Source organism: Vicugna pacos, chromosome 3 (genome assembly GCF_048564905.1).
Source record: "Vicugna pacos chromosome 3, VicPac4, whole genome shotgun sequence".
NCBI classification, from domain to species: Eukaryota; Metazoa; Chordata; class Mammalia; order Artiodactyla; family Camelidae; genus Vicugna; species Vicugna pacos.
The window spans coordinates 62287946-62314003 of NC_132989.1; the positions used below are offsets into that span (position 1 = coordinate 62287946).

The 26058-nt window shown below is 33.4% G+C and overlaps 1 protein-coding gene across 2 annotated transcripts in view; it reads right to left on the minus strand.

The window, feature by feature from the left end:
* The window catches only part of RASA1 (RAS p21 protein activator 1), a 98171-nt gene that overhangs the window by 1120 nt on the left and 70993 nt on the right, over positions 1–26058 (minus strand). The window contains exons 10-25 of one of the 2 annotated variants that reach the window (XM_072958424.1): positions 25494–25614; positions 24563–24719; positions 20052–20139; positions 17953–18030; positions 15155–15312; positions 14580–14656; positions 13083–13255; positions 12602–12761; positions 11371–11513; positions 9791–9906; positions 9250–9336; positions 6570–6637; positions 4825–4913; positions 3450–3527; positions 1075–1209; positions 16–719 (exon numbers count right to left, since the gene is read on the minus strand). In XM_072958424.1, coding sequence (XP_072814525.1) covers positions 705–719; positions 1075–1209; positions 3450–3527; positions 4825–4913; positions 6570–6637; positions 9250–9336; positions 9791–9906; positions 11371–11513; positions 12602–12761; positions 13083–13255; positions 14580–14656; positions 15155–15312; positions 17953–18030; positions 20052–20139; positions 24563–24719; positions 25494–25614 — 1743 coding nt within the window. In that variant the 3' untranslated portion in view covers positions 16–704. Of the gene's footprint in view, positions 1–15; positions 720–1074; positions 1210–3449; positions 3528–4824; positions 4914–6569; positions 6638–9249; positions 9337–9790; positions 9907–11370; positions 11514–12601; positions 12762–13082; positions 13256–14579; positions 14657–15154; positions 15313–17952; positions 18031–20051; positions 20140–24562; positions 24720–25493; positions 25615–26058 lie in introns of those variants that run through there. The other variant, XM_006197639.4, reaches the window with a different exon arrangement.

Genomic DNA, 26058 nt, shown 5'->3' on the forward strand with positions numbered 1-26058 from the left:
ATAGTAAATAAATGAAAGCTTGGTCAGAAATCTCAGGGATGGGAACCTGGATTTGAAAAAAGCCATATAAACTCAAAGGAATTCATAAAATATTACCATTCTACTCTAATACATACTTTTCACAGTTTTAAGCTTATTCAGTCCTTGACTGAATATTTCTGGTCATATTATTTTGGTGAAGACAATTATTATAAGTGACACATCTCAAGCCCTGTAAGGGCGATCAGGTTATATATATAGCCCAATTAACGCTTTAAGGAATCATGGAAAATACAACATTGGGCCTAAAACTGAATCAGCTCCTCTACCTTTCTTAAATATTTAAGTCTTACTGAAGAACTTGGCCCAATTAAGACTTTTTAAGGCAAGTCATATAATAAACCTGTAGCAAAAAGGGTATTATGCATCCCAAGGGCACATATTTGGCATAAGTTTCTAAAGTGATTAGAACCTGAATGAGCCAGATTATTATCAAAACTTGAAAATTTTAGGATCTCAGATTGAGAGCAACTCAGCAAACTCAATGTGGTAGTCTTCTCTACAAGGTCCCTGCCAAACGGCTGGCCAGTGTGGTGACAGTACTGAGGAAGAGCTTATCAAAAATGGCAGTTTCTAAAGCCACATTCCAGACCTCTGGATCTGGAGCTTGAAATATTTCCATCAAACTTCCCAAATAGTTCTCATGTGTTTTGACAGTTTGTGAATCACTTGGCCATGCACTGTGTGAGAGAAGCAGAAAGAAAAAGCCACATCACTACTGACTTAGCATTAGCTCACTTACCATTTCACACATGCCACTTGAGTGCATGAACACCACCATTTTTCGGTCGAGTTCACATTAACTTTGTAGCAGGATTTGACATTTTGCAATATCACAAATGCATAATCTTACTCTGGGCCCATTCCTGTTTGCTGAGATCTTTGTGGATTATGATTCAGATTCTCAAAAATTTAATATAATTGATAAAATAGGATGACTGTAATTCAGCTATTTATCACCTCTCAATCTTATGCTGACATTCTGCTTAAGTGCCAAGGAAGCATCACTGTTAACAAAGGCTGGCAAAAACCTACCTGCTGTGCACCACGCTCATTACTGAGTGTTCGCAGTTCATCTGAATGGGCCACACAGATCTCATGCAGTGCTGCTAAATCACGGGACAGGTCAGTTCTAGAATGCTCTGTAGTGTCCGGAAGTTCAGGTACATTCTTTAAGGGAATCATAAAACTGCATTTAGAAATACAACTCTTTATAGACTCTTCTGAAAAGATCCTAACTGGTATAGTAGATAGAATTTAACATACAATATCCTCTTAAAATGCTTTTAAAATTCAAGTTGATAGATTTAGTGACCTTAGTATTCACATCAAAACCAGGCTCCATTTTCTTCAACAGCAGGGCAGAATATTGTGCAGTATTACTGCTATTCTAAACAAATGGGTTTCTTAAACTTTTTATCTGTAAAGAATTTTTTTAACTGGAACATAAATGATGCAAACATTAAATGCTAATCTATATTAAATGCAACCTAAACTTAAAATTCCTCCACTCTTTCAGATTGACTTCCATTACTAAGGTATATTTTGTCCAAATTGATCAGCATACGTAAGTAACAGCTACATTATGAAAGTGTTGATGAGAACCTTTCAGACTTATAATCATTTGTGGACTATGCCCAAAACACTTGCTAATGTGTAGAAATGACAGTGTTAATTACGGTATCTTCAGATAAGGTTCATACTGTAACTTAGTCACTATAACAAGTTGATTTATTGGCACTAAGTACTCATGTTATTTTGAGCATTGGAGTAAAGTTTAACATGAGTTCAGATTAATAGTTCTAGATAAATCAATTCCTCTCCCTAATGGTGACAGTATTTGCTATACATCTCTAAAGAGTACAGAATATTCGGTTTTCTGTGGTATAAACACAATTAGAATACAATTCATTTTTATCAACTGACTCATTCAGTGAATGAAGGATTATAGAGATGAAAATCAGCAGTATTTGCTTCAAAGCATTTAGTAGAGAAGACAGACTAGAGGTAAACTGATCACAGAGTTATGCATCAAGAGATACGCAGAGGATACTTAGGTAAGCAGAACAAAACATATTTCAGGTTTAGGGCTCAGCAAAGCCCTCCTGAAGGAGATGTTTGAGGTGAGTATTGAAAGATAAATTTGACTTACACAGATGTAAAGCAAAAAGAAGAGTATTAGAATACTGGCATTCTAAACAGCTGGAAAGGCTAGCTTGTGTGGCATCATTAGGAAAGTGATAGAGAAAGCTGGTCTGTTGGTACTTATGATTATGGAAAATAAATGGAGTCCTAATCTTGCATCTAAAAACATACAAAAACCTAGAAATATGACTTGAGATAAATGAGCTAGCCTTAAATATTGGATAAAACTTTCATACAGCTCCTTAAGCATCATTATAGTAAATTTTTTTTTCAGTCACTAACCAACTGTATTTTTGGTAATCAGAAATATTTTTATTCTTTAGACCTCTCCAGGAGTTCACATATAGAAACATGATGGGCATTTAGCATTGCCCTTTTATTTCTCAAAATCATTATCAATATGGATCTAAATAACAGTAAGTAATTCCTTATACCTGAAGTTGCCAACTAGGTGCCCACAGGCTGTCCTAAGTGGTTTGACTGTACAGTGGTGTGGTGCTTTACTTGTGCTTTAAGTGAATCCGAATGCCTTGCAGCAGAACAGTCTCCTACCCAAGTGTACCCTAGCACCATACACCGGGCTGTGTTCACGTGTACATGCTCCCTTTCTGGTTTCTACACATATGAACTGCATTACTAATAATTTGGTTTTTAACTGATTCGATATCTGGAAGTCTATAATAAGAAAGTTTAACTTAAGAAATCCAGGGTCTTAGAAATTATCTTTAAAAATCCCATTCTTAATTTTACAATAACAACGTACGTATAAAGGCCCAATAAAACCATACATAGTCCCACTAGATGAAGTTTCACACCAAATCCACGTATTTTTATCCCTAGAAAAGCTACAGGAACACTTATTCTTCAGTCCATGTACTTATTTAACTGGCCAGAACTGTAGCTCATCCAGCTTATTTCAAATTCCACACAGTAGCAGCAAAATTAAGTTGCTAAAGCAGCACCAGAATGTCACAATAGTGAGATGGAACAGCTCAGAGGATAACGAAAGACAAGACAGAAATGGAAAAAAATGACACAAGAAGTCCAAAAGCCACAATAATGTATACTTGGTGTAAACCATTTTGTATAAAAATAAATGGTTATCAAATGAACTTGTTTAGGAAGGGAGACAAAAACATGCAGCTTTTTGTTTTTTTCTTTTTTAGTTCTGGATGGGAACGCTTTCTAAAGGTTGTTGCTTAAACGAGTTATACTCAGCTATACTGACTGTAGGTGCCAAAGTCCTTGAAAAATTAGATACATACCCCAAGCTCATCTAAAAACATGATCATACGATGTTTGTTACTTTTAATGAATGGATTGACACCTTCCATATAAGGCTCCTAAAAAGGTAGAAATTAAAAACTTAGTGTATGCACAAAAACACTGATCTATAGCAAAAACCGTACACGTAGGAAACATTCTTATAATTATCAGTAGCAGTACATATTCATAAGAATTAACCATTCAGTGACCATATTTTCCTTCTAATATAAGCAAGCAGCTAATTCTGAGGAGCAGGAGTATAGAGTATTTTTAATGAACAAGAAATAACAGATGGGAAAAAAAAATCAACACATAGCCTGGCAGACACAAATTGCTTATATGTAGGTCAGTGAGAAGTAATCACTGAGAAATTATTTGCCAAGCACCCAGAGGTCATTAGAATCTAGCAGAGACTATAGGGAAATAAAATATAGTGGGGTAAGGACTGCAGTAAAAAATATAGTACTTATAACCTGCCTCAGGATTCAGATAAATTCAAAAGCTAAAAGTCATACTATAAACTGCTCTTCATACTAAAATCGTAAACCTATTTTAAAATATGTTACATTATAAAATGGGAAACTCTCTTAAAATCAGTAAGGTGAAATGAGGGCCTCAATAGTCAATTCCAAAGAAACAGACATGAAAAATCATACATAAAAGAGTAAGGAACTAATGAAACACAAAGGAACATGCCCATCAGACTCAAAAATTAAAAAGGGTAATAATACTAGCTGAGTTTTGGCAAGGCTAGAGGAAACAAAGTCTTTGTGATAATTTTTCTAAGAAGTAGTTTAAGGAAATAGCCCGTCAGGTTTGAAAGGAAGTATATATAATAAGGATAATTGTTACAGCAATCTTGATCACAGTGACAATCGTTAAGGAAAATAAAATAGTTCCATGTTTCTAGGTATGGCAAGAAGTTAATATTGACAAAAGCAGGTGACACAGTTACAATCCCTACCAGAACATGAATAGTCCTTATCCTTAGGTAGTAGGGATCACATATGAATGTTTAAAAACTCAGAGTTTTAATATTTACAGAGAATGTTTATGGGGTAAAATGTAATAAAATCAATTTGGGTACATTTAAAAATATGCTCTGATTTTTTAAATTTAAAAGTGGCAGAATCTGATTATACTGGAAATTACACTCAAAAAAATAGCTTTCTACTAGCTAAAACAATAGTTTTTTAAATTCCATTAAAATGTAAAATCTAAAAACACTTGAAAAATGTGAACAGACCAACAAAATCATAAATTATCTTTATGAAATATCCACTACTGAAAATTTACTTACACTATTATTTTATGGTTTTATCATGTCAAAGTCATAAATTCATAAATGACATTTTAAAGTATCAAAATTTTTACCTTAGCTCCAAATTCCACAAGATTTGCTAAGTTCTGCACAGACTTGGCCACTAATATCAGTGTTCTTGCAGCAATAGGAGATGGGGAGTCTATAACAGAATTGGGCACAGCTAATAACATCAACTCCAAAGGTACTTCCAGGTAAATCATTATAAACTTAGTATTTTTAACAGTAAAGACATATTAAAGTACTAACATTGTTCCATTCAGAACTCTGTAAAAATGTATGACCTGTATAATTCAGAAGATCTTCAGTTAAAGAGGTTAAAACTGAATATACTTATCAGGCTTTTAGTCTATGAAAAGGTTACTACAAGACTGGGCATTTCCCAACTGGTTAATATTTCAAAATACCTTAAAGCTTCAGCAAGCTTTATCTTTATAGCTAAAAAAAAAAAAACAGTCACTCCACATACCCTTTGGGACAATCCACAAAGCTAATTTCAATCCACCCAAGTTAGCAATTTGCAATATAAGCAATTCCCCGCTCCCAACTTCCACTGACTCAAATAATTCACTTTAAAGCTCAATAACAAAGTCTGGAATCTCTGCTTTACTTTGAGAAGAAATGCATGCATGTTTATTAAGTTTTAAAGATATTTTAAAGATTAACCAGGAAACATTCACCTATATAGATAGTAGGATGTAAATAAATATTTGTGTCTCTCAGTGTTAAACCCTGAAATATATAAACAGTAAAAACCTAGTCTATCTCAATGCCTGATTTTAGACTGTACTTTTTTTTCCTTAAGCTGTTAAATTATAAATATTGCCCAGTGGTTCAGAGTCCAACATTGAGATAAATAAACCCACAAGAATTCTAAACCCTTAATTCTTAGTAGACCCATAGAACTATGTTAGTAGCAACAGGAGATAATTACAGAGATGAGGGGGGAGGGTATAGCTCAAGTCGTAGAGCACATGATTAGCATCCTTGAGGTCCTGGGTTCAATCCCCAGTACTTCTCTAAGAATAAATCTGAATAAACCTAAATACCTCCCCCACCAAAAAAAAAAAAATTACAGAGATGTGATGGCTATAAAGATATTCCAAAAGAAGTTTAATACAATTTTAAGCTTCAGATTATTAAGACAAAAATGGTTCAGGTTCTTTCTCCTACTAAGGCTCATTATTACATTTGTAGTCATAAATGTAATTCTTATCTTCTCTTTGAAAGAAGCCTACAACATCTGAGAGTCCATCCACAATGGGTATATGGGTAATAAGCAAAACCAAATCTGGTTTGTTGGAGTTAAAATGCCAATTAACATTATATACCTGGTGACAAGAAATCGCTATTGGGAAATCTGAAAGAGCCACTTTCTTCATAAGCATGCACAGAGGACTAGTGCAGCTGCAGTTGTAACTTTAATTTGAGCTTAAAAATCCAACTTGCAGTGGTAGTGACAGGGTCTGTAATGGGCTAAAAGCACACACAAAGCTCTTCTTCCCACCTTGAAGAAGCCACACTGCAGGCTGGAAAAAATCATCATCATAATAAGAGTCTGAAACACAGGCAGGGATGAGGGGAAAAAGCAGTATGTCTAATCATGCTCTCTCAGGCTTCAAATAGAAGATGGAAAGAAAAGTAAAGGAGCAAAAAGAACAAGAAAAGGGTGCTTTGGAATGTTTTATACCAAGTCTTAGAATTGGATAATAAAAACGGATTTGAAAGAAAAGTAATCTTAATAGTTTGAAACTTTATACTAAATTTTCTAATTTCAAATTTATCAAAAGCTGATTACCTGAGATGATATTAAACATCCGGGGATTCAGGATGGCAGGACAGATAAGTCGAAGGAAAACAAAACCACTGAATGGGAAGGAAATTTTTTTTTAGAGAACTACTATAATATGTTACATTAAAATAATATAAACAAAAATTTTAATACTTGTAGAACTGTGAACTTTGAACTATGTAGGTAAGCCCAAATACACAGCTTTATTTTTAGCTGAAGTATCTTACTTTTAAGAACATACATACCTGCTTCTTAAACATATTATTCATTTTTCCCAAATTTAGAATTTTGGATTTACTTCTGGAAGATTTAAGTTATATTTGTTGCATTTGCTGTCTTGATTTATTCCAAGCTACTAGTGCATTTTATACTTACTTTGAAGAACTAGTGTCCTTAGGAGCACTGAAAACTCCTGAAATACTGTAGGAGTACAAATAAACCTTTCTAATAGATACAAAGTCCTATAAGGTCCTAAAACTAACATTCTCAGTTCTCTTTCTTCCTTTCTTTAAACAGAACAGCCCAGTAAAGTCTGTTATAAATCAAGTTGGTTTTACTGATTTGTTGAGTCATATAAAAATTAAGAATCCATTGTACAAGGGAAAAAAGTGACATCTTGATAAATGAAAACGTATACAATAGAATGCTGAGAAGCTTTTAAGACAAAGAAAAAGACATTAGGCTCTCTAAAGTTTAAAAAAGTTCTCAAATTACAAAATATTAATAGCAAAACCAAAAATCAGTATAAAAGTACATGACTTAGCACCCTTGTCATATATGGTTTTACCTGCTAATCTCACTCTGGGAACAATGTACAAAGTAAAACTACAAACATACAGCTATTCCTAGTCTGCCTGCTTCCGTTACCATTAGAGTATATGTCCTCGTGTAGATAATGTTTCTCTAATTTCCTCTTAAGAGGAATCCACACTAATAATTGACCTCTCACCTGGCCCTTGTAAAGACAAGCATTCTTTCCAAGTTGATAAAATTCCTTGTAGAGATTAAAAAATAACTGACAGTCTCTGTTCTCTATTAGTGAACAATCCAACTTCTCAGCATTTACCTCCCAACAATGTTGTTTCTAAATTTGGGGGAATCTTGGAAAATCAGTATGTTGCTTCTCAGACAGCATTTATTCCAATTAATAGAAAACAACTAACTGAATTTAATTTCTTTTAAACTGATTTATGTAGAATCTTGCATAAATTCTGCTTAGAAACATTTTGATACTTAAATAGGTCTTTGAATCTGAAATACAACCTAGCAACATCGAACTATAAAAGAATTTTCAGTGTGCAGATCTACTTTCTCTGCATTTTTAGAGGGGATCTGAGGGATACTAGGTGTCTACACGTATATTCAAAAGCTTAACTAGGAATAGAAACCACCACCTTGGCCATAATATCCAGACAATCCACATAACAGAATTTCCTGCTGTCTGCTCAACAATTATACTTGTTTGAAACTTATAGTGTATAGAACACTTTTCATTTACATCAGACACAACTGTGCTGAAACAGTATGTGCTTGTAATTCTTCTCTAGTCCTCTCAATCACTACTAAAGCCAAGAAATACAGAATCTACAATTCATAAATATTTATGTCCTATACTAACCAAGAAAGATTTTATCTGTAAAAAGAGTAGAAGCCTCCCTATGAAATTTAGGTTGGGGGCAGGATTAACACACATTTTCAAAACTTAATTGTATGATATTGGTGTCTTCAGTAGCTGCCCAATTTTTTTATGGTATACAACATGACTGGCAGCATATATTCTATGTAATAGTTTATATTATTATTATTATTATATTATGTAATGAATTATATTATTAGACAGCTGTATTCTCTGATGCTTTTGCACTAATTTCCTACTGTCCTGAATGGGTTGGGGTATGCTTAACAAAAGCCTGCAAGAGTGTTAAGTATATTAGTTTGGGTCTTAGAAGTTTTGCCTTAGCCACTAATTTTACATAGAAAGTTACAGAGAACCTTAACAAACAATTTAATCTCTACAGATCTGCCTCCTCATTGGAAAAGTAAGTTAAAATCATAATTTTTTTAAAAGTCCCCTTATATAAGCTACAAAATTCTGACTTGACAAAGCAGCTCCTAATTACTGCACAATGAGCAGATGGAAAGAGCTTCAGAACTGCAGACTCTGGTTGGAGATTAACCCCAAGTCCTAGACTGTTATAAACCAACCAATATCTAAATGGTTCAATCATTGCTCATCCTATTTAGCACAAACCAATCTTTCTCTCTCTCCTCCATTCCTCTCCTTGTGTCTATATGTATATGCATGTATACATGTGTATGTGTGTATAAAAGGTACTATATGAAATCAGCTACAGGTTTTATTGGCTATATAGCTTTTAACCTCACTCTGTAAGTTAAAAAAAAAAATCCCAAATAGTTAACTGACTATAAAAGAATGTTCAGGTTTTTAGAAAATGCGAAAGGTAGCTAAGTACCTCATAGCAACTTAAAGAACAAAACAAAACACAGTAAGTTCAAGGTTACAAGCTATCTGAACTCTTATAAAATACTCAACAGAGTTCTGACATAAAAATAAAAGAAAAAAGGTCTTGAATTGTATATTACTAGTCAAGTGGATAGCTGAAAATTTGAAGACTATCAGTGCATGCTCCATAAATGATTTAACAAATCAACTGATGACTCTTACCTGACAACTCTTGTCCTCATGGTGGTATTTGTAGGCCACTTGTGCTGGACAGATTTCTGTAAACATCCATAAATATACCTCAGTGTCCTGCCGAAAGAACAGAATCATTTCAATACAGAAAGCAAGTGAAAATACTGATCTCACTGCAACCAAAAGCTTAATTTATGAAATACGAAGGCAACTGGCCTTTTTCCCCAAAAAAGTACTCTGCTACAAGTAATGACATTTAGCAAAGAATTAAGGAGGACTTATGACCTCCTCAAATCTGAGACTATAAGCTTCTATTCATTCCCCAAGTTACTAGATAAACCAGACACAGTAGCCTGTATAAAAACATGATTTATTTTGATACAAATATTTCACTTTGATTTAAGTCATTCCTTTTCTTAAATAATTCATTGTGTAAAGATGAAAAACTCTTGAATTTTTTCAGAATATAATAACATCAGGACAGCGGGAAAACTTACACATATTTTAGAAATACAAATTTTTCAAAATGCAGATACACAATTTCTTGTCAAATTAAAATTTCACCACTTACGGTGGAAGTATTTCTGAAGCCATGAATATTTTCTCCACAAGCTCTGAAAGTATGTTCAATAGGTGTGCTAAATTAGTGTTCACATCTTCATTTTTTTCTAACTTTGATGGACTTAACTAAGAGAAGGAATAAATCAATATAAATGCATCTTGGCAATAATAAATGCAAATGAATCAAGGTAATCTAACAGTTGTTTTCAAGGCTCTCTATTTTTCCATTTGTCAATCTGTATTAGTCTTTTGGTGGTGGGGGTGAGGGGGATAAATAGCAATTTCAAGTAGGCTGCTCTATGGAACTCCTTCCAATGGGCTTGTTACCATTAATTCCCAATTAGTCAACTGAAGAACAAGCCGTGATTATTCACCAATTTGCAATTGCTTTCAGGTTAATACCAGCAATAAAGTTTTCTTTTATGCATTTACCACATTTAACCATAGATTTTTTACAGGCACACAAAACTGTATTAGACTTTATTTTAAATATATTCCCAACTAGAAGACAAAAAAACATCCAGCTTTAGGGCCACATACTCACAAATATATTTAAATAACAAGAAAGGTCACCATATATTATTATTATAAAGTCTACCTTAATTCTATTTATTTGAGGGAAAAAACTGATCAAAGTAGAAAGGTTTTCCTGAATGAGACTTTTTAAATGAGTAATAAAATACCAAGTGCCTCAGGTAGAATCATGATCCTTTCTCAAAACTGTCCAGTAACCTCTGAAGGCTAAGAGTCTTGATCTAGAATCAATGGAGTAGAATTACGTACAGGAATTTACACTCCTTAGCCTGCATTCAGCATCCAGAGACTCTCTGCAGACTTACTGCATTTCTGTATCCTTTACAGTTAGGCCAACTATGGTGCTAACCCCAGGTTTTCAACACTAAATTACCAGTATCTTTGCTTTAGGTTTATTAGTAAAAATTGACAAGTTCAGAATTAACATGACTGCTCCCAGTATACATTATCAAAAGCAATTCCTTATTTTATTTATTTTGTTATCAGAGCTAAAAATATATTTAATATCTTCCCTCTATAGTTGCTCTACCTTCAAAATAAAACGATAGAACAGCCATGCGAGATTCCACTCTTTATCTCAATGGTTTGTTATGAATTTACATTGAAGCCTTAATAATTAATCCCGAAAGGATGTTTTTATTTGCTTTTGAAGGGATTATATTATACCCCCGCCCTTCTCACCCTCCAACAAAAACTTTCAAGAACAAACCTAGATGTTATTATGAAGTGCCACATAAAACCTACACAACTGAATTCTCTAAATAAACTTCAATTTATGTTATGCACTTTCTGAAATTAGCATATACTTTATCATTAGTACAGAAGCAATATGATTAAGTACTTCTACATATTTCTGATGCAGTTTGAGACTTTTAATCCCGAAATAAAGTGTATCTTTTTTAAAAGTCTGTTTTGCATAACATTTTTCTAAATGTATTACAAAAGGTGTAACTGCTTTGATAGTTTCATACAGCTAATATGTTTTCCTTAAAGTGTAATTAGCTATAAAGCATTACCTATAATATGCTCTGCTGAAATACTTAAAATATTACTCACCTCGCAAGATTGCTTGCTTTCCATTATCTTTAAGATGGAGTCTTTCAAAGCGTGATGAACAAACTGTGTAGCAGTGGCTTTCATATACTGTTCCATCAAGGTGCTTGCAAGTGTTGTGGCTCGAAATAGGGTAGTGGCTTCATCTACATAAGTATTTAAATGAAAAGATTATTTGTAAAGGACTGTACTAATATGAACCAAATTGGAAATTAAATGAACTCATTTTTTCCTCAACCAGTTGCCTGCAGCCTTAAAGTATTAATTATAATGACATTCTATATTTATATAAACTTGACTCTTCAAAAGACTTTATTACACTTCACCTGATCATAAACAGAAGGGATTGACACTGCCATGTTTACATGAAAAATGCTTCAGATGGTTATGATTTGTCTAAGACTAAAAAAGCTAACTAGTAACAAAAGTAGGACAAGAATCCAGCTTTACTGTCCACTGAGCCTGTGCTTTGATAAATGAGTTAATTTCTAAACAAGAATGTAACATAAAATCCCAGTATAAATCAATTTGTTAGCCTAAAACATTTTGCCATTAATGACTTTTAATAAAATCCTAAATACAATATTGCCAGAAAAGACAATCTCAGTGTAAAATATGTACCACCACTTTATCTTTCCTGACAAACATACATATTTTTACATTGTCTATGATTAGGAAGAAACATAGGGTTAGGGTTTTACAGTTTATCTGGGGAACCCAGAAACAAGTATCATTACTGAGTCAAAGTGCTGGTTGGAAATGGGTTATTCTGACGTATCTGTAAGCTGGCACAAAGCACTGTGTCCGGCTGTGCTGCCTGGGAACTACCTATCTAGAGAAACTAGAAATAAAATGCAGCGACACCCAACTTCTGTGCAATGAATTTGTAAGCAAAAAATAAACAAGAGAACGTGGTAAGTATACCAAACTATTCTTAATAATCAAGCACTGTGAGCCATTGATTTGGACACAAGTCATTTTCTTACAGCTTCCAATACTAATTTGCCATGACAGAAACTTGTATTATATATTAACCCCCTGCAATACTAGCCAGTATTAGAATCAGAACTGATATTCCAACTGTAATGTTTAAGGAAAAAACAGAATAACTTATTTTGTAAGATGATTTAACTGTTTAATATATTCTAAGATACAGTCCATATATACTTGATATATAAAATCTAATTATTAACTCAATTTTTAAAAGTATATCACACTAATATCCATACTATACCTTCCATGCTTATTTCTCTGTCATTTAGTGTACATAACAACAATGATTCAAGCTTTTCATGAAGAAAAATCCTCAGTAGGATGCTAGCCAGTAGTGTTCGGTCCTGTCCACATACATGTGATAAAGCATAGACTACATGAAGCTCCTTTTGCAGTACAAGCTAAAAATGACATCAAAAAAGATTGTTGAAAGTATACAGCATAAGCATTCTCAATAAGAGTAAGAGGAAATGTGTTTTTATGTATTCTTATACTTAAGAATATGTTCTATTGAATAAATATTTTAAGAATACAGTGAGTTTGGAGCCTACACATTTATATCCTCTTAAGAACACCATCAAACTACAAGACTTTCCAACCTTCTCTGCCTGTCAGCGTACCACTGAATTATGAAATTACTATATTTAACTCAATGACTCTTGCTAAAAATTAAATATTTCTGATAATGCCATTAAAAATAGACTGGTAAACAACTTCAATACCTCTTTAAATTCACTGTACTCTTCTTCTGGCATGATCTTTTCCATGGAGTATCGTGCTCGGACACGCAGAGATCCTGGTTCAATACCTTTTAATGGTATATGGGAGCTGAGCAAAAACCATTCGTCTGTGGCATGGCCTTTCTGTAACCGGCTCAACTGGCAGCGCATAAATACTTTGAGAGAAAAACATCGAATGATTACTGTCTAAAAAGATGACATTAATTAGTTACACAAACAAACTTTCCCAATGTCCTGACTTCTCTATAGTGTTATATGCTTTTTATTGAAGGAGTTTTCAATACTAAATTCAATACTCAATGCTATTTCCTTCATTTACTGAATGCCTACTATGTGTCTTTGACAGGCAGGTATGTGTGATGCAGACATAATTAAGACATCGTCTCTGACTTGCAGGGAGGTCTCAGTCTAGCCAAGGAGGAAAGAAATCAATTATGGTAGAGTGTGATAAGGCTGTAACAGTGGTTCATGCTACTGAAGTACAGAGAAATAATACCTAGTTCAGCCTGTAGAGGTTAAAAATCCATTCCAAGTAAGTAACCCTTAATCTGACTGCACAAGGATATGGAGGTGTAACGAAGCAGAAACACGGAGAGAGAGTGCGTGCACAGTCTGAATAGAAGGTATGGTGGATGGTTTTAAAATCCATGGATGATTTAAGAGCTGTAAGAAAGCTAGTATAGTCGGAGAGAAGGATATACAAAAGATTAGACAGAGTAAGAAGGGGCAGGAGTGGATCAGCAAAGGGCATTTCTTCTGTATCATTACTAGGGGGTTAGATTTTATCTTAAAAGTAATGGGAACCACTAAAAAATATTGAACATTTAAATAGTACAGAAATTGCAGAACAAACATTACTTATAGCAAAACATTCAAGCTTTGATTCTTTGTGTTAACACGTACTACTTTTTTCCCTAAGCCTGCCTTGTAAGAAGGTATTAACCTAATTCATACTGATGTGAATTGCTAAATCCTACTGCCGCCTGTTTCAGAAACAGGCTGGGAAAAGGTTTGCTACAAAGAACAAGACTGACTACAAGTAAATTGTGTACTCTAATTGAAAGAAAAAAATTTTAATAGATTTTTTTTTTCATTTACATGCAAAGTTTAGAAAGGAGGAGAAACCTAGAAAGTAGGAAGAAGGGACAGGGAAGCACCACAGAAAGATGACCACCGATACTATTTTTTCGTTCTTCTTATTCACACTGGGGAGAGCTGGGTGAAGAGAGTCACACACTTTAATCTTAAGGGCTTAAGTTTACGGTATATACTGTTTAGCCATTTTAGTCTTCTTTTCTTCTTTCTTAGATACATTCTTTTCTCAACAATCAATACTTTTAAAAGTACAAAAACTATCTCAAGCTATACTACTTACATATCTATTTTTTAAATCCATTTTAGACTGTATTTTATTATGAGCTTCAAAAGTACATAAAGCACGCTTTTTTCCTTTAGAAAGCAATTTCTGTATCAACTTACAGATATCAGGATCTTTGCTTTTCTTTGTTTTATTACTAAGAGTTATTTCAAATCTGTTGATGTCAGGAGGAAGATCACTAAAAGAGCAAGGAGAAAAAGAATTAAGAAAACGTCCTGGCATCAAATTATCTAATCCCTTTATTCCTATTAACAAATAAGCCACTTGTTTCTGCTACTAACCCAGCTGAATGTGCTAGATTTAAAACTAGATTCAAAACACGCTTTATTATCTGGTGCACAGGAAGACAGACAAGCAAATCACATTTTCCCTAACATCTTCAACGTCCTTGAATAAATCCGGAAACACTAAAACATTTCATACGTATATGTTAGTAAATGTTTTTGGATTTGTCAGTAACGGTAATTCACAGTAATAACTAGGTGAAAAACCAAGGACATAGCACTTTGAGGATAAAAGTGAACAAATACAATAGAAAAAAATATATGTATTAATTAACATGTCTGGACTTGGCACCTTGTTCTAAATGGTTTAGATAGAGTCAAAAAAAAAAAAGGAAAGAAAATGCATTATCATAGAAGAAAATCATCTGATATAATGATAAAATAAGACTTACTCAAAGACAAACTCTTCTGACCACACGGGGTTTTGCCCTTCCCTTGCATGAGTTTTTGCTACCTGGACACTATTCAGGTAGATGTTACAATACGGATTAGTAAAATGTTTTACTGGGAGTTTATGGGCTTCTTCAATATGTAAAACAAGACTGCTGACCTAAAGAAAACACAAAATTGTTACCCCAGATTTCAAGAATTATGCATTAGGTTTCAAAGGCAATTATTATAAAATAAAAACCCCAAATGGTGACTTTTTTCCCCAGAAAATACCCATATGGTCCCTTTTTTCCCAGAAAACATGACCTTCAGTTGTATTTTCCCTTTTACAAGACATAAGATACAACATTCAAGCATTTAATATAATTCTTCCCACTTACAGAAATGCAATTTTATTTTACAAGTTATTCCTCCAATTATATTCGTGAAGAAATAATGAAATATACATTTTCTACTATGAAACAATGGTTCAGAGAAGATGAAGCTGAGATGAAGATTCTTTATTAATTTAAGTAAACAACTGCCACCACCCAAACCAAAATCTAATGTTATAGAATGTTCATATGGAAGATTTTATTTCTATATAGGGTTCTACAGTGAGAAAATACTTTCAAAACACTGATTCTACCTTCTCATTTTACAAAAAAGGATACAGATCCAAAGAAGCTAAGTTACTTTTCAATTTTAATACCAAAACTTAAACCATCTATCTTCCAGCATCAAGTTTTCTTTCCCTCTTTGCCACCTACTACTTGTGTGGCCTTGGACAAGTCAGTTTCTCTGAGCCTCACCTTCCTCAGATATAAAATAAGGATAAAATCAACACTGCAAGTTGCTGTCAAGATTAGAAATGATATGTACAGAAGCACAAAGAAGAATACCTGGCACATAAAAAGGGCTCAAGAGATGTCAGCTCTTATATTATGATTTCATCATATTGTACCTACAAAAAATTTCGTGCCTAAAATTCCACACAAGATGCAATCTATAAAAATTCAATCTGATTTTCCATAGCTTACAAAGTGTTAAAATATGCTTTGAGAACACACAGCAATTATGAATATAATTAAACATTCCCAGGGAAAGGGGCAGAATTCCGGTTCTAGGGAATGTAACTACTTAACAGCCATCTAAATAATGGCTAGAGCTGATCGAAGAATTCAGCAAGGTAGGTTACAAGATTAACGTTGAAAAATCAGTTGCATTTCTTTACACTAATGATGAATCAACAGAAAAAGAAAGTAAAGAAACAATGCCTTTAAAATAGCACCCAAAGTAATAAAATATCTAGGAATAAATCTAACCAAGGAGGTGAAAGAATTATACACAGAAACTATAAACCACTGAAGGAAATTAAAGAAGACTCTAAAAAATGGAATGATATCCCATGCTCTTGGGTTGAAAGAATCAATATTGTTAAAATGGTCACACTGCCCAAGGCAATCTACAGATTTAATGCAATCCCTAGCAAATTACCCAGGACATATTTCACAGAACTAGAACAAATCATAATAAAATTTATATGGAACCATCAAAGACCTAGAATTGCCAAAGCATTACTGAAGAGAAAGAAAGAGGCTGGAGGAATAACTCTCCCAGACTTCAGACAGTACTATAGAGCTGCAATCATCAAGACAGCCTGGTATTGGTACAAAAACAGACATATGGACCAATGGAACAGAATAGAGAGCCCAGAAATGAACCCACAAACTTTTGGTCAACTCATCTTCGACAAAGGAGGCAAGAATATACAGTGGAATAAAAACAGTCTCTTCAGCAAATGGTGTTGGGAAAACTGGACAGCAGCATGTAAAGCAATGAAGCTAGAACACTCCCTTACACCATACACAAAATTCAACTCAAAATGGATCAAAGACTTAAACATAAGACAAGATACAATAAACCTCCTAGAGGAAAATATAGGCAAAACATCTGACATACATCTCAAAAATGTTCTCCTAGAAGAAATAAAAGCAAGAATAATGACCATTTATGCACTTCCAATAGAATGGTATGTTAAATGCGCCGAGCTTACTGGAAATTCCCATAAATAAAACCAGAGCCACTTTGGTTGATAAATACTGTACCAAATTTTCCTCAAAACTCCAAGAATGTTAAGTTTATCTAACTTTTTCCAACTATCTAGGGATAACTGAAAGAAAAAAAAAAGCAAAGAAATGGAGGGTATAAAGTTAACTTCACCCACCTAGGAAAAAAGAGAAAGCCTAGCTTAACTTTCCATAAATGAACACATAGGACGTGGTAGGTTTCAGATAAGACAGGATACTACCTACGAGTTATGCAATAGGTTTCAAAAGCAATTACTATAAAATACAAAACCCAAAAGTTCACTGGGATTAGTACTGTCAGTCAGATGATTTTTCAATAAATACCGTTAGTTCTACTTTTTTTGATACAGGCCAAAATAATTTTTTGAAAAATTATATTCAAAAACTACCAAACAGAATAGTTTCTGTTATTGTCGGTTTGGTATTGTTATTTTAAGTGGAAGAAAAAAAGGCCTTGGTATGTATTCAAAATGGCATTATGGACTAAGTAACCAGCAGGTATATAAAAAAAATTCTCTTTCGTAAAGAAATAACCATTTCTCCTGCTGCTGAAGGAAGTGGGAGCATGGCTTTAAAATGCCTGAAAAGATTAACCTCTGTTAAGAATTCCAAAGTGTTTGAAATGTTGCCCAAAATAGTTCATACGGAAATAAAAATAAAGAACAAAGTGATAAAGCAAAACACAATTGCAAATTTGTGATAATCACAAATCAAAGAAAATGAAGTTTCACCTGACGCAGGCGTTTATTAGATGTTCCTGGACTACTTTTCCGTAAATTGCAAAATGCCTGCAGACCTTTCATCCAATCCTACAAAAAAAAACCCAGCATTTCAAAGAAATATACTATACAGTAGTTTATGCAGTTTCCAATCCACAATCTCGCTTTTCTTCCCCAAATTCAAGTTTTTTTCCTTCTCTAGACTACAATTTCTATACTCATTGAATATTCTGGCTTTAAATATACCTGTGCTCCAAAAAAGTAAAACAATTAGAATAATTCTGTAAAATACTGATTTTATTACTGCAGAATCACTAAATCTTAAGTACACCAACGAATGGCCACTTATTAGCCAAAAAATAAAATTTAGATAGTTAAGCAGTTACACTTTGAGACACCCTAAAGCAGAATTTAACTTGATACATTTTGTGACCAGAGGGCTGGCTGACTGCAAACCAACTGATAATGTGATGATTGATCTGATGACAAGCATTCGAATCTTTACCTTAGATCATGAAACAGGTAGAAATGTATAAGGGGTTCTGGGTTATTTATAAGCCTTTCAAATATAACATTAGCCTTACAAATATTTCAGTCTAATATTAAAATTAAACTGTAGCTATATTCTAAAATGTTTAGTACTCTGGAGAAAGGAGAACAATTTTAGGTTTATCAAAAATCTGGCACACGTTTCTAGAACATGTACTGTACTAGTGCTTCACTCACTTATGTCTTTAGTTTGTTGTCTATTTCAATAAATCTAAATAAACTGTCACTTTTTAGGAAATGTCTTTAAAGTGTAACAAAGTAAGATTAAATCAATTACCATAGCTTTTAGAAATAAGAGAGAGGAAGCAGAGATCCCACAGGCCAACAAAGTAACGAAAACTGGAAATACTCATGGTATTTTTGCACTTTAAGTGATACATGGAAATACAGAACATGGAAAGAGTATATATAAATACAATAAGAAAATGTTCTATTTATACATCTAAGTGAAGCATGTAAAACATACTGAAAATATTACCAAGGTGTGTAACATCTTTAGAAAGAGAACATGGTAAAATAACTGAAAGGTAAGATACTGAAGTTTAAATTTCTTTTGTAACTCAATTTCCAAAATTAAAAAAAAAAAGTCTAAGTTACAAAAATATTCTGAGCCCTACTTATGCACCTAAAAATGAGGGATACATACGCACAAAACCAGGTTTCATGTGTGTTTTAAGTTAGTAATGGGTGTTCAATTGAGGTATTTTTTCAAGATTTGAAACATGATATTCAATTATGAGCCATAAAACATAACGGCTCATTCATCAAGTTTATTCTACAGTCTAAGTTTTTTCATAATGTATGAGTCGGGGCCTGAGCCAGGATCCACAGTTTTAAGAGCTTCTGCTGCATATCCAGGGATGGCAAACTTTTTTCAGCAAAGTCACTTTCTTTCTCCTCTTAACTACTTTCAGGTTCCTTCCATAGAATATAAGCAGAAGTAGAGCCATATTTCTACAAAATACCACTAAACATCCCAGGAATTTTATGGTTCAAAGAAATCAAAGAATTTTTATAAGGAGATTTTTTAAAACATTTCTTCACAGAATTATTTAAAATTTAATTAAAGTTTTAAGGGCATTGCTAGTGCTGAAAGTAGACATTATATTTAGACAAAGAAAAATAGAAAATTCCTCAAATATTTTCCTTGTGATGACTGAACTTCTATTTTTAGACAAGGAATTCACCCAGTAAAGAGTAACAATGCTTATTAGCAAAACTGACTGGCTTACCTTTTTGATTGTACTGAGAATATCTAGAACCTTTCTGCAGAGAGGATTTTAAATGAGCATGCTCAGTTGGACTCAACTCAACAGCATAGAGTATTTAAAGGTCAATTTAAAATGGAGTTTTTCTAATAACCCTTCGCTGCGTTTTTCTGCATTTCTTTCAAAAAAATTTTTTTACACATGAAAGTTCTCATTCCTTAAAATAAAAAGATGATTAGATTTCAGGCATCCTTTTTATCACTTTATCTTAAATGCAGTAGTTTTCTATTCTAGTTAACAAAAAAGCATGGGCTAAATAAAAGTTTACAGTAGTTTATAAAACAATTAACTCACCTCTGCTTGTTCTGGAGTTTCTCCTGCAAAATAGAAGATGTAATGTTCTTCACTAAAGTGCTGAACCACTATCTGAAAACAGTTTGGCCTTTAAAATACAAACAAAAAAGTTATTAGAAGTTTTAAAAGTAGTACTACAGCACTTACCCCAACTTGAGAAAAAAAAATCACAGAATAATTATATAATTTATATAAAATTAACACAATTCTTAATTTAGAGAAATTATCAAATGTACTAGATTACTGAAAAGAAAATGTCAACTGCATGTATTTTAGAAAGCTTTTTGTCTGCACTACTCAAACTTTATCAATCTCTCAGTTTAAAAGGAAGGAAAAATCTTAAATATCCCAAGAAAGATGAAATACAGTACACCCTGAAGAGAAAAAAAAGATACATTATCTCTAAAAGAGAAGCAATTAGAATGACAAAATGTTGGGAGGTAGAAAATCTTTAAAATGCTGAAAGAAAATAATCACCAATCTAAAATTTAATGTCCAGCAAAAACATCCTTCCTAAATGTAGATTAGAACAATAAATATTGCCACAGTAAAAGTCAGCCTAAGAAAAGATAAATGTGTAAAACTCCCATGAAAATATTCGCTACAGTAGTAACTCCCTGTGTGTATGAAAGTCAGAAGTTTAATATAAAGAAATACAATGCTTAGGGACCTGTTAATATACTGAAAATAATCTGGAAAAACTGGACAGCTGTGCAACTAAAGCTGCAGGGAAAACAGACAAAGGAGCAGCGCTGCCAGCAGTCCTTCACAGACGTGGCACGCACTCGGGCACCCCTGCTGGTGATGGCCACTAACTTTCAAATCAGACGTCACCTAAATGCTAAAGGCCAGGCAGCGTACTGAGTTCTATGCGTATCCAAAGCAAGAAATAAATATTCAATGACTGCTTCAATCTGATAGCACAACAAAGAATAAGACAACAGCATTCACCTACGATTTCTACTTTTGTGGTATGACAGTCACACTATGATATATAATTTGATATCAACCAATTTTTCACTAGTCCTATTATCTGGTAGAGGTGTCTTTTTCCCTTCTGGGAAATACTGTGCTGATGCTGTTTTCCTTGGCATTCAGTGTTTCTTGGTTCTCCCCGGTTATTTCACACAAAAATACGGTTGAAGGTAAACTGACATACTTTGGGAAAAAAGTCAGTTTTTTAAAATTAAAAACCTGTGCTTAGTTCCCACAGATATAGTAAGTCTTCATAATTCTTTTAGATTCGTATTATTCTGATTATAATAATAAGTATTACTAGTGAATCATTTTTAACCTCACTTTTCCAACGTTGAATTTCTGCTTTGAATCCCTAAGCAGTCTGAACACATTCGTATCTTTTTGTGTTGTACTTCTAAATTTGAGGAAGCTCACCTCTTCTTCAATCAGTCTGCAAAGTGAGAATCATTCAGCACAAAGTTTCTTCTTATGTATTATAAACTTTAGCAGAATTCTTCTTGTGGACAGCTTATGTACTTCAGTATAAAACAGCACAATGGTATTCTGATCCCATTTCCTCCCATAAAACTGAAAACACATGCAACTGAAGCAGCTTGGATTTTATCAGTCTCCATTCTGTAGTATTACTTGTTAATATTAATTCTATAATTACCTAATAATTCTATAATGTAGAATTCAGCTCTACAGATAAACATTTACAAATAAGAGCATCTCAGTATTGCTTATTTTCCAGAATGAATTTTTGATATAAAAGTTTAAATGTTCCTATCATGAAACTTTACCATTAATCACAAATTTAAATAAAATTTCCAAAGTATCTTTTTTGTTTCAAAGGATCTATTTACTGTTTTGAATACTTTACCCTTAATTTTTTTGGCACTTCTTTGCATGACCAATAATTTACTACCAAGCGTTTCTCTAATATTAGTCTATAGCTTCTCAGCCTGCAGTGAAAATGTAATCTCCGGATCTGTACACAGATGTGATTCACCAATGCATTTATTGATAATACTACATGAACGCAACCTAATACTATTTAAAGTGTTGTCTTTTTTGTTTCTTTGGCTTTTTGGCCTGAAATTTAGTCAACTTCCATGCTGACTAGTGAAACAATTTTCCAACTCTGTAAAATCTTTTGGCTTTAGCTTTAGCTATTAACTGCATGATCTTCTAACAAATCTCCCAAGTGTAACATGATTCTGTAGGAACAGATCCAGGAGGGGACTGGGGGTGAGGGAGAAGAAACTTTTATTTGGAGCTTCCAGTTCTTTAGTGGTACAGTACCAACACAGTGTGCTTAGCACCAATGATTACTTCAACAGCTCGTATACAAATGAAATATTTAGGCTGAGGAAGAGAAGATTTACTGGGTTTAACTATCTAAATTCAGTACATTTCTTATCAAGTGGTCTAATGGGTTGAAATTGATTAAATTAAGGTTACTGATTTTATCTTGTGAATTTAATGACTTTTCAGCTTTAATCACTAAACTGTCGTTTGTGAAAACAAATATCAGTACATTAAAACTGATCGTAAAGAGGCAGCAATAAAAAAAAGTCTAAATTAGGGTTTTTTAAAATTCCCTTATGAAAACAATTTTAACTTCTTTGTTAATAGAAAAAATGTAAAAACAAAATGAAACTAAATGTTACATATGAACAAAGAAAGTAACTTCATTGATAATCAACATAAAAAACTATAACTAAAGTATATTCAAAGTAACTGAATGATCAAAGAAAGTCAGAGCAAAGTACTGAAGTATGGCCACTATTGAGAGCTCTCTGTCTACAAGTTTTATGTACCAATTCTTTTAACACAATAAAATAATGAATTAGAACAGCTTTTAAAGGGAGTCATATAACTTTAAGTTGTATTATTTTTGAAATGTAACCAGTTCTTTTAATATTTTTATTACAATAACATTGTACAACCACCAATATCTCAAGGGACACCTATAACTTATTCATGACTGGGAAGCTCTGCTCTAACCATCTAAATAATCCATACCTGTCCTCCAAGACTCAGCTTAAGAACCCTTATTCCGTATTTATCTCAATAAGCTTGTCCCCCAAATCTCCTCCTCTTGTAATGGTTCACAGCACTGATAAACTATTTGGTAGTGAAGTGTGTTCATCTCCGCAACATCCATTTCACGCCTCCACAGAGTACAGCAACCTAATCATCTGGGTGGGAGCACCTCCAACAGCAGGGCTGGGCACTCCGTGGCCTCACTTTGTGACAGTCATCCCACTCCTATGCTAAGTGACTTCAGGTGACCTAAGGCTAGAGACTCGTTTAGAGGCGGCTCAACAGTGCCTTCTCAGGGTTTTCAACAGGTACTGGAGAGAATGCTCACTTCTCCTTTCTCTAGTACTGTCTGCCACTCTGCTACCATGAAGGAAGCCGGTTTGTGAGAAGAATACAGTACACACAAAGGCAGGCAGAGCAGAATGATGAAAAGAAAAAGAGCCAGAAGTCTGACCCAACCATATCTGAAGGCCAAAATTCCCATGCTGTTAAGGGAGGGGAAAAAAGTCTTAAATCCTATCTCACTTAAACTTTTTTTGCTTGTTTTTTTTTTTGGAACAGCTGTCTTTATGAGATATTAGGAAGTATTAAGATAAAAAAGAGGGAGAGAATTAAGGTCAAACGAATTCATGAAATACTTCTGTTATACTCCCCTCTTAGTGATTCACCATATAAACATTGGCTAAAACTTCAAAATGCCCCACTGTAAGGAAAATTATTTGTTCAGTTCAGCATTTCCCAAACCTATTTGACCGTATAAAAAATTGACTGTTCACAAATAACACTAACATGATCTAACACAGTCTGAAAACAGAAATGACAAGGTTATATGCTCTAAAGGCATTTCTCTTGAATTCTTCCCAACTTAAATAGGGTAAAACTAGATTTGCCTAGTAGAAATGCCATCCCGCAGCAGAAAAATTTAAGTTGTAAAAACACATGTTTTAATTGCCTTGTGTTTTACTAATCGTAACAGTAGGTAATAAAAGTGCTAGGTCTATCTAAAAAGACACTGGAATGGATCATTGATAATACTAATGATGAAAGATAAAGGCCATGTTACAAAAAAGATAGATGTAATCAACAGTTGAATTTGCCTTCTGATGTTCAGAAGTTAGCTTTAGTTTATACGTTTACATTTATTTAAAAAACTGTAACATTAATGTAAGAAAAAAGGTTTTAATTCCACATCTGAAATGCTCTCCTCTTTCCTACTGAAACAGTTGTTTTTGTACTACAATTGTTTCTTAATGTCAAATTTCTCAGGAATCAAGTTAATAGTACAACTGAGTGTCTCTAGTATCAGATGCACTGAGTTAACACAGAATTATAAAACAGGGAAAAGATGACAAGACTCAAAGTAAGTCACTCAGACTGGTGGTAAGTGCACGGAGGAAACACACTACATACAGATAAAGTCTTGTAAGAAGAGATGCCATCCCAAGATTTCTATGTAATGCAGTGGAAATTCAGAGGCGGAAAGAAAAAAGAATGCAATTTCTTACCTGCCAAAGAGACTATCATGAACAACATAGACAGAACACACGCTGAGATCTATTAATCCTTTTGGTTTTGTAGCTCGTTTCTCACTTTCAAAATAAATAAGTTGGGCATCACTGCCCTCTAAGATAAAATATAAATTTTTCCACCTTTTTCCTTTGCCTGTTAAAAAAAAGATTATTTTCCCTTAGCCAAATAATTAACTGAAGTCACATATGTTAAAATCATAAAAATTATCACTGCTAAATATAAAAATTAAATATATTTTCATTTTTATTTCAAAGCTTTAGTAACACAACAGTCCTTATAGAACGAGCAATGTCTAATTTATCTGTAGGAAAATACCTTGTTATATTACTTATTTTAATGAATCACAGAGCAAGTGATAAAGGTACCTTAACTATATCTTCAGAGGCTTCATTATGATAAAATCTTTAAAATTCTTGCTTAGCATCAATTCCTTTCCAGTCATAAGGGAAAAAACAAAACAAAACAAAACAAAAAAAAAACCTCTTTCACTAACCATGGGCGCCTCCAACTCCCTAACATTTCTTAATGCCAAACTGAGGCAAATATATAAAATAGAAACAGCGATACCAGAATGTGCCAAGTTTTTCTTTTTTTCTCTTAAAGGTCTGGGGTAAGAGAGCAGGCAAAGAATCAGACACCTTGCACTGGAATTGGCCTCAGGATTTAAAAACAATACATGGAAATATTTGTTTCCTAAAACTCTGGACTTATAACTAGACTCTAGATTTCTGAAGGATGCTTAGATAAAAGCTCTAAACAAGGGTCAATTATTAAGAATTTCTTGTCAAAACTTATTAAACACATATCTCAATGATAAGTTTTATGCCCAATATTTATAATGCTTTTATTAAATGTTAATGGTGAAATACTGAAGTTGAATCTTTACTCTTAAAAGTTTACACTTACCCTTTTTTAGAAGATAACCTTTTTTAACAATATTTTTATAAAAAGCATCCTTTGTTTTACGACGAATTGTATTATAAATTTCCTTGCCATCCACTGTATCATTGAGTACTTGTTCTTGATCCTGAATTTTCAAAAATATTAAAATTATGTTATGAATTATTGATGGAGATAAAGTAAAATCTACTAAAATACCAATTAAAAACCAGACTGTGTCTGTCTAGACATTAAAAAGTGTCTTAATACTAAAATCTAAAATCATGTAACATCTATTAAGAGATCCTTTGTTTTCCAAAGAAATTCTCAAGAGGGTCCCCTTACCATTTCACAAATACATGGAGAAATAATAAGTTATTTTTCAAAATACAGTTTTTTGGTATTTTACAGCAACAATGTTTTGAAAACATGAGTATGTCCCAGCATAACGGATAGATTAGAACCAATTTAAGCACAAAGCAAACTCATGTTTGCTTATGCACAATTATGTCTGCGAGAAACACTAGGTGAATGCAGAAAACTGCACCCAGCTGAACCGAGATGTGTAAGAATATCCAAAACACACCTCAGA